This window comes from Solanum lycopersicum, chromosome 7 (genome assembly GCF_036512215.1).
Source record: "Solanum lycopersicum chromosome 7, SLM_r2.1".
Classification (NCBI taxonomy): Eukaryota; Viridiplantae; Streptophyta; class Magnoliopsida; order Solanales; family Solanaceae; genus Solanum; species Solanum lycopersicum.
The window spans coordinates 4,532,188-4,542,557 of NC_090806.1; the positions used below are offsets into that span (position 1 = coordinate 4,532,188).

At 27.0% G+C, this 10,370-nt stretch overlaps 1 protein-coding gene across 2 annotated transcripts; it reads left to right on the forward strand.

The window, feature by feature from the left end:
- Positions 1–4,512: 4,512 nt before the first annotated feature.
- YABBY5a (axial regulator YABBY5a) lies at positions 4,513–8,892 on the forward strand. 2 transcript variants are annotated; one of them, NM_001366897.1, is given in 7 exon segments: positions 4,513–4,653; positions 5,964–6,098; positions 7,244–7,370; positions 7,503–7,551; positions 7,666–7,741; positions 8,016–8,085; positions 8,565–8,892. In NM_001366897.1, coding segments are annotated over 7 exon segments (549 nt in total). In that variant the 5' UTR covers positions 4,513–4,578; the 3' UTR covers positions 8,582–8,892.
- Positions 8,893–10,370: the final 1,478 nt, after the last annotated feature.

Here is a 10,370-nt window from a genome sequence, read left to right on the forward strand (position 1 = left end):
AACTTTTATTGAAGACAAAATTATTTGAATTCTTTCTAAAGACTCATGCAATAAATCGTGGAAACAACACTAATTTTCTGTCTTTAATACAACCGAATTAAAATTGAGAAATGAGAAGGTTATACTAGTTTTTTGTCGAGAATAGAGAAGATATCGCAATAGAGAGGCAGAGAAGCTAGTGTTTTGCCTACGACCAACAATACGACTAAAATAATAATTTTAATATAATTGTATAGTATTATCAGTTTAACCATTAACTAAAATCATTGAAAGCTGAATCGATAATCACCAATAATTTTCTTTATAAAATCACTTAAAATCAATAATCAAATAACCAATACCAATAAATTAATAATATTTTTTCTCAATTTGATTTATCGATTAAATCGATTTTTGTATGCTCCTAATCAAAACTTAATCCTAGCTCTTAACCCCATGCCGTTTGTCAAACTTTTCATGCCAATTTTTTAAAAATAGATTTTCTTCTCTAAAATGCATCTAATCTCCCATCCTCTCAAGTTATAAATAACATAATAATACTATATGAAAAAAGATCAAGCTAAGAAAATCTCAAAACATAAAACGATCTAGGGGATCGTTACATTACACAAACATACATTTACAAGTAATTAAGTTAATTCACCAATAAGGTTCATGATAGAGTAGTAAGTACTCTTTTATCTTTAATCAAAAGGCCCGAGGACAAAGTCCTTCAATTCGCCAGTTCGAGCTCCAGCAGGGGCACTGGAGGTATTACAAACCGACCACGTCTCCAGTGCCCCGTGGAACTAATCGTGGTGCACCTGCCTTGAAATAGCGTTCTCGAAAAACGATACCCGAAAACCACAGCAAAAGAAAAGGTTTCAGGTTTCAGTCTCTTTCAATACAAAGTTATCTTTGTTATTGAATTCAAATTTAATCAAAACTCTAATATAACTATCGAACATAAAAAAAATATACATGTATAACTTTCAAATCCCAATAGAAAGTAAAAAAAAAAAAGTACATTAAACCTCTCTCTTGTTGTTAATTAGCTGTCCTATACATATATATATATATATATATATATATATATATATATATATATATATATATATATATATATATATATATATATATATATATATATATATATATATATATATATATATATATATATATATATATATATAAAAAAGCTAGTTATAAGAGTATCAAGAAACTAAAACCAAAAAAATAAAAAGGAGTCAGAACAAAGAGAGATGCTTTAAGAATAAAGCACCAACAAAATTTAAACACTTTTTCCCCTACTAATTAGACCTCATGGAATATCTTATAGGTATACTGTTATATATTATACATATAAATTGTACACATATATATTTTAATAAATTTAACTTTTATACTTCGATAATGTAAAATATATATGTAGTTATTACTTAGTATTCTCTTCGTCTATTTTTACTTGTATCATATTAATTTGTCACGCTTCATAAAGAGCAAGAAATAAAATGACATTTTTATTATATATTGAACAAGTAAAAATAAATCTAAACAATAGTATTATAGAACTCGATGAATAATAAAACAGGTTACTTATTATTACAAATACATATAAAAAGAAATAAAATATTAATAAGAAAAATATAAAAATAAAATTTATACTATATACTATAATATTTAGAGGTAAAAATATCACCCCCCTAATCCGCTGTGCATTTGCAGAGATAGGGAAAAATCCTCTAACACCCCCACCCACCCCTCCCAAAAAAAAAAAATATTTTAATTTATGTTACTGTTTAATTGGGTACGGAGTTTTTAGAAAAAAAGAATAATTTTTTTTTAATAATAGTGATAACGGAGTTTGCACACACTATGTATTTACTATCTCTACCACCACCAACAAGTACTAAGCAACTTTGATCGATCGAAATTATCATCTAATTGTTTTTGTCTATAGGGATTTGAACTTGAACTTTATAGTTTTAGTCCGACTCATTTATTTATCTTAAGAAGGGTAAAAATGAAATAATTTTGAAATCTGTTGTGATCACTTATCATTAGTGGTGGAGTTAGAATTTTAAATAAGGGGGTTTAAAATTCATAAAAATAAACAGACGGAGTAGTTGAAGAGGGTTTGACATCTACTGTATATATATAAAATTTTAATATAACCATGTATAAATAGTATAATTTTCCGTCGAAGAAGGTTCGGATGAACCCGCTTATACCAAGGTGGCTCCGCCCCTGCTTATCATGGAGACTTTAGGTCCCATTTGGTCATAACTCATAAGTATGTTTAATGAAAAAAAAAAGGAATTTTTTTTGAAAATTAGTATTCACATATAATTTGTTATTACTTGACAGATATATTTAACAAACATCTCAAGTTCAAGTTTCAAAGAAAAATAGAATTTGGCTCAAATTTTAGTATATGAAAATTTTAAAAATTATCTCAAACTTTTATATTTTATAAAAACATCCATTATTTACAGTTTTGGATTAAATTTTATTTGTTGTACAAAATTTATATTGTTATATACATATTTTACATAATTTTTATCCGAACTTACTCTCCAAAGTCATTTCTAATTACAAGTAGTGATAGTAATTTTTCATATACAAATCAATGGTATTTTTTCTTTTATTAACTTCCTTTTTTTTCAAGTTTGTATTATTTATGTTTGTTTTCGTGGATTTTTCATGCAATATTTTTATTATAAAATGATAATACAATGTATTTAATTTATAACTTATTAAATAATTCTTAAAAGTCACACATTTCTCCTAAAATCAATAACCAAGTGCATAATGAAACTTTATCCAAAAATGAGTTTGTCAATTTTTTTTAGAAATTTGTGACCAAACACTAGCTTAGATTTAAATTATATTGTTTCTACATATAAAATGTAATATTCCTTTTAAAATATACTAAACAAGAATGTTTTACATCAATCAAGACAAAAATATAAAATTCTATTTTTTCACATGCAATTTGTCAATATGGCAACACATAATATATATTTTCATAGGAAGTTTAATTATCTGTAATTTACATAAAAAATTTTATAAACATTATATTTAAAATATAAAAATTTAACTCTCGAAATTCAAACGGTGCTACGAGTTCCTCCTCTTTCTTCTTGACTTATTCCCTTGTAGACTGTTAAGCTACTAGTATAATAGAGCCAAAAACTTTTGATCCCTCTTTCCCCCATGAAACCCTAATTATCTTTTCTATATTACTGACACAAATTCTGAAAAGAGCCCACCTTAATATCCCTAGCTTAAATTCCTAAAAACCCACTTTCCTATGTACCATATATCCTCTATACATACACACTATATAATAGGCACTAAGTTGTATTCATTTACTACTTATTTTATCATACTATTTCCTATTGCCGTGGGCACTATTCATCATATGAATCCCTAGCTATAGATCTATTTTAATTTTTATAGACACGAGGAAAGTGTTGGTGTAACCGGTAAAGTTATAATCACCAGATAATCATATCACGAATTTAAGTTGTGGAAAACAGTCTCTAGTAGAAGTAAAAATGTTGTTATGTGATCAATCACGGGTTCGAGTTGTGGAAAACAGTCTCTCGTAGAAATGTAAGGTAAAGTTATTGCCACGTGACATGAGTTCGAGCGGTGAAAAATAGTTTCTAGAAAAAACGCGAGGTAATTAAAGTTGTTGTCATGTGATCCGTTCAAGGGTTCGAGATGTGGAAAACAGTCTCTTGCAATAAATGCAAAGTAAAGTTGTTGTTGTGTGACCAGATCACGAGTTCGAGCTGTGGAAAATAATTTCTTGCAGAAATGCAAGGTATAGTTGTTGTCACGTGACCAGATCACACACGAAGCCGAACGGTGAAAAATAGTCTCTTACAGCAACACAAAGTAAAATCGCTTATAATAAATCTTTGTTGTCCTACCCTTTTTCGAATCTCGCACAAGCTTAGTTTACCCGACTGCCCTATCTTATACCTAGTTTAAATTCCTAAAAACTCAGTTTTCTATGTACTATATATATATATATATACACACACTATATACTAGGCACTAAGTTGTATTAGTCTATATACTATTTTCCTTTTTCTTTTCTTATTAGTATCTCCTATTGCCCGTGGGCACTATTGATCATATGATACCTATAGCTAGTTCATTTTTATTTTATTTTATTTTGTAGATACTAAGGTGCATTCTTAGGTATATAATGTATAGGAGAAAGTGAGAAAAAAGAAAATTAAAAGGTAAGTTTATGTTTGGTTTTTTTGTTTGCTTTCTAAAGATAGATGTATTTTGTAGGGAATAGTAATATGTCTTTCTTTATATATACACAATTTTTACTGTTTTTGATACTACATTATATTAGAACCCCCCCCCCCCCCCACCACAAGCCCTTTTTTTTAAAAAAGCAACCTATATTATATAGAGAGAGAATAAATAAAAGTATTTTTTTTCTCTCTTTATAGTGTCTCTAAAAAAAAAGCTCTATATATTTGGTGTTGTTCCTTCTTTCATCTTGAATTAACCATTTCTTCTTCCTTTTTTTCTCTTCAAATAAACAAAAAAGATAAAATACATCAAAAAATGGCAAGTTGCATTGATGTTGCTTCTGATCAACTTTGCTATATCCCTTGCAACTTTTGCAATATTGTTCTTGCGGTATCTATCTATTTATCTATCTATCTATCTTCGTTTCGACTTTAAATTCTTTTTTCCCCATCATTTGGAAAAATGAAATACGAATTCAAGATCTAGAGTCAGTTGATTTTTTCAAATTAGTATGATCTAATAAGTATATGTAGTAGAAAGACGTGAGTTCAGTTGAATCTGCAGAACCTAATCTAAATTCGAGTTTTTTCTATATGTGAATTTTGGTTGTCTTTTCTTTTTCTTCTTCTTTTTTTGTGCTTGAACTATCTTTGATTAGCTTGATTTTGAGAATTCAAAGAGCTAGTTTAATTTGTGTGTTTTGTTAATATTATTGTTATATTTTACATAGATATATACACACAAATCAAGTGATCTATATAGATTTTGGGGTTTTCTTTGTTTTTTAATTTGCTTTGAGAAGTCAAGTCACAATCCATATAGAGACTTTTCTTTCTTTCTTCATTCTTTGATGTTTCATAGTCAAAGAAATAAGGAAAAAAGAAAAGTTCTATCATATCTCGAAACCTGAATTCTGAACCCTGAACCCTGAATCTTTTAATTAGAACTATTTTCTTCTTTATTCATTTTATGAGTTTTTTTTTTTTTTTTGAAAATTTGATGAAGACAAGTCCTTAATATTACTCATAAGAGATTTAATTTTTTTTTTATATATATATATATACCTTTCTCTTTTTTTCTAGCTCTGTGTTATATACCTTTCTCTTCTTTTTGTTTTACTGAAAAGATTGCACTAAGTGCAACCACCATATTGCTCCTCATGACTATGTTTTGATGAGCTTTTAATTTACCCTCATGAGTGCTTTTAAATAAATCATAAATCACAAAAAAAAAAATTGTTTTTAATAAATATTTTTAGGGTTTTCTTTCCCAAAATTAGCTTTACTTTGAAATGTTATTGTATACACACACACAATAAAAAAGGGTTTTGTAGGTAGAGATTTTCAAGATTTAGAAAACCCCTCTTAAGAAAAAAACATTTCTATCTCTCTTATATATCGTAATTTAAAGATTTAGAATCGGTGAATTCTGTTTTCTAGATACGTATATGTGTGCCCCAAATTTTACACGCGCACACACACATGTATAATAACCAAGTGTACGTTTTTGTTATCTAGATGATATAGTCACATACTTCAGCAGAGTTAAACACGAAATTTTAATTCTATTGAAACTTGTTACAACTAGTCTAGATTTACTACTACCTTCATATTTTTCTAACATTTTTTTTTTTTAGTAATTTCAAGATCTTAATATATTTTGTTAATTTTTTTTTATTTTTTGTTAATTAATTTTTGTAGGTGAGTGTTCCATGCAGTAGCCTATTTGATATTGTGACTGTTCGTTGTGGACATTGCACAAATTTATGGTCCGTTAATATGGCAGCTGCATTTCAGTCCTCTTCTTCTGCTTCGTGGCAAAATCATCACGTTCAGGTTCGGTCCAACTGAGAAAAAAAATTAAAAAAAAAAACTAAATAAAATTAAACTTTATTTTTAATTTTTTTGCAGCTCAAATTGTGGGGGTTTTGTTTTTCTCTGTGTATCATAATTAATCATAGGTTTCTGAATTCTAGGGTTTTTTTTTGTTTTTTATTTTGTATTCTTTTGAGGGAATAAATATGTACAGACATATTAATACTCAGATTGATTTTTTTTTAAAAAAAAATGAAAATATTTAAGTATATATATAGCCGCCATAAGTAAAAAAAATTAATAATTAAATTAAATATATACATATTTATTTTCTATTTGAGGCTTGCAGCTTTTATAAATCTAAGGTATTTTTCTAGGGTATACTTTTTTATACATATAGGAAGAACAATATTGCTATGATTTGATAGTTTGATTTTTATTTTATTTTTTTTAAAAAAAAATTCTATCAGGTTTTGTCTTCTACTGTGGAAACATAGCCTAAAAACTAGGAATTTTTTTTATTCATTTTATTTTGTATTTATAATCCCTAACTGATTCAGTCACTTCAATGCTGTTATGATCTATCTTCTCTTCTTTTTACATAAAACATCACTTCAAACTTTTTGGTCAAACCATAAAGAAAACCCTCTTAGACCTACCCACCCCCCCTCCCCCACCCCACACATATTAGTGTCGGAGTTTCAACAGGGTATATAATATACGTAGATCTTATCAGTATCATTAACAAATAGATATGAAGTTGTTTTTGATAATCGTCGATTTAAAAACAAAAAAAAGAAGTAAAAATACAATAGTTATGAAAACCTAAGCAAAAATAGGTAGTTGCATTACATTTTTCTTGTTTCTACTTTTATAAGAATTTGGATCTTGAAATAAATAAATCATGCTCTATATTAATTTTGGTACTATATAAACCCATAAATATCGTTGACTTATAATCTCAAGATATCCTTATTTCGAATCACACGATTCTAAATGATACTCTGTTCGTCCATTTTACTTGTTCAGTATTGATATGTTAATATGTCAGATAAGTAAAAGTGGACAGAAAGCTAATACCAGTCAATATAAATGTATAAACTTGTATCAAACTATATTATATATCTCTTTATTTCAATACTTATGAAATTTATTTATTTATTTAGGTTCCAAACTACACTGCTCCTGAGTATAGGATGGATTTTGGTTCATCAACCAAATGCAACATGAACAGGATGTCAATGAGAACTCCAATCACAAACAACGTTCACGAGGAGAGGATTGTTAATCGACGTAATTATATTTTCATATATATAATTTTTCTTTTTAAAAAAAAATATAACGTTCAACATAAAATATTACGTCACGTACCTCAAATGTTTTTATTTGGTTATTAATGGTTAGTGTGATTTTCTTTTTTTTCAGCTCCCGAGAAGAGGCAGAGAGTACCTTCTGCATATAATCAGTTCATAAAGTATATATGTATCTTTATTAAAGTTTTTTTTTTTTCAGAAATAACCACTATTAATATTTATTTATTTATTTAAAAAAAATATTTTTTTTTGACACAAAATGCCTAAATGTGCAGAGAAGAAATTCAGAGGATTAAAGCTAATAATCCAGATATCAGTCACAGGGAAGCATTTAGTACTGCTGCCAAAAATGTAACTACTTTTTTCTTACATTCTTCAAACCCCTTTTTTTTTTTCATTTTTATTTTCTCCATATATATTTTTAAAAAATATTTTTGATAAATATTGATAATATAATAAATGTTTACATTATCAATATGTTTTAACGTGTTATAGCAGGTAGTCTGACTAATTTTTTAAGTTATTAATCTCGTTTTTTTTGTAAGGATAATTATATTTTAGATAATCTTGTAAAAATACTTTAGTCTGTCTATCGATCTATAATGTTTATCTTTGTGTGGTGTAGTGGGCACACTTCCCTCATATTCACTTTGGACTCATGTTGGAGAGCAACAATCAAGCCAAACTTGCTTGTGGTAATGTATTTATAACTCAAATATATATATATATATATATATATATATATATATATATATATATATATATATATATATATATATATATATATATATATATATATATATATATATATTATTCTGATAATTTTATTTACTATCCCTTCATTCCCTCTTTTAATACTTTTATTATCTACATCCAAGAGGATTAAACAAAAAAAAAAACTACTAAGTAAAGTCTTACAAGTCATGTGGTTTACGATAGAGGTGTACACATATTTTATCCGTATTTTTGCAGAATAGAAAGCTAATTTTCGATAGACAAGATTATTGTGCTTATATAGGGATTAAAAATAAAAAAAATTCTTCCAAAAGCAACTTAGTATAAGTTGTAGTTTTTTGTGATGTCTGAAATTTATTGACTATTACTTTTTTTTTTTTAATGTTATTAAACTAATGTATATAAATAATATTCTTTTATTATTTACATGAATTTTCAGGGAGCAGAAAACTATAAGTTACTTTGCAAGACAAATAAAAGATCTTCATTTCATGAAGCTGTGTGTGAACTTGAAGACAAGTGTGACATTCAAGATGTTCTATGGAGTGTGGACATTCTAAACTATATATTATAATTATGTCTCTTTTTTTTTTTTCTAATTAATTTGTTGTATTTCAACTTATATATTGTTGAAAAAACTAAGTTTCTTTAATTATTATTGTCTTCCTCTTATCAATTGTCTTTCTCTAATGAAAGAAAACTTTAGAGAGGTTTCTCCATCATGATCTTGTTCTTTGACTTAATACATATGAAATTAGTCTTTTGAATGCTCTTATTTCTTTGGTTTAGCTCCCGTCTGATCATAAACTTTGAAGTTGAAACTTGAAATTTGAATTGGCGTTTGGACATGCATTTTACTTTAAACAAATTTGAAGTTTCGTGACTGGATGTCCCGAAAAGTAGCTCCTTGGAAATATTTGAAGAGAAATTTCATGGCCGAAATAATATTGGAATTAAAAAAAATCTATGATCAAACACCAGTTTTTGATATTAATGCAAAATGCCACTTATTCATGTTAAGTTAAATTTTTTTTTTAAAAAAAAATTAAAACTAAAGATATCATAAATGAATTTAAAGCTAGCAACAAGTGGTAAGTTGAAATTTGTAAATGTTAAAATATGAGAAAATAATTGTGAACACAAATGCTGAAAATAATAATAAAGTTTGTAAGAAGAACTAATGAACATGGTTGTTAATTAAGGACAATATATACATCTTTATAAATTTATCAAATCATTTCATTAGCAATTACCCCTTGATTTAACAATTAATAAAAAAGAATAACCCCGTTTACAAAATTCAAATCAGTCTACCAAAATACAAGCATTACTGCCTCGATGGCTCGAACGTCTTGATTTTCAAATATTACATCCAAAAGTTCAATTATGAAACTATGTTATGTTAGATTTTATGTTTGCAATTTGAAGTTAAAACATAAAAAAAACTTACTACTATTTTTATTATAAGGCATAATACATAAATATGCCCTTTAATTTGGCTTCAAATCAGATTTATGCCCTTCAATTTTGAATGTGCACAAGTAGACACTTAAACTTGTATGAAGTTAAACAAATAAACACACACGTCCTACATGTCATCCTACATATCATTTTTTGTCCTACGTGTATTGTGTCATGTAAGACTCACGTGTTTATTTATTTAAAAGTTGGATAGTTAAAGTGTTTGTTTGAGCATTATGAAAGTTGAAGGTCAAAGTTAAAATTTGAAGCCAAGTTTAAGGTCCAATATATGTATTATGCCTTATTATAAAGTTATAAAGGTGAATTTATTTATTTCATGTACCTTGATGAAGGGTCTTATCTTCAGTACTTATTTTTCATTGTTATATCTAACTCTAAAGTCTTGTCAATAATGAGACTCCAGCCTTCCCATTTTTTTTTAAATGCTGCAGATACTACAATTAGAAAATGTATAACTATTCCATTTTAGTTATTTTTTCATCTACTAAATATATACACACTTCTTTCAAATCAAATGTCCTATATAACATCATAACCAGAAATTTAAACCTTCATATAAGGACAAGAAAAAACCTAAAAGGCATTAAAAAGTTTTTGAGATGTGTCAATTAATTAAAGTTAGGTCTAATTTTTGGTTGGACAACAATTTGTTAAAAAGTTGTGTGTGTAAAGTATAAATATAGGTGTTAATATTATGTCACACATTGAAAGTGATATGCTAAAAGTATAAATATGGATGTTTGGAAGTGGAAAGAAATGATTT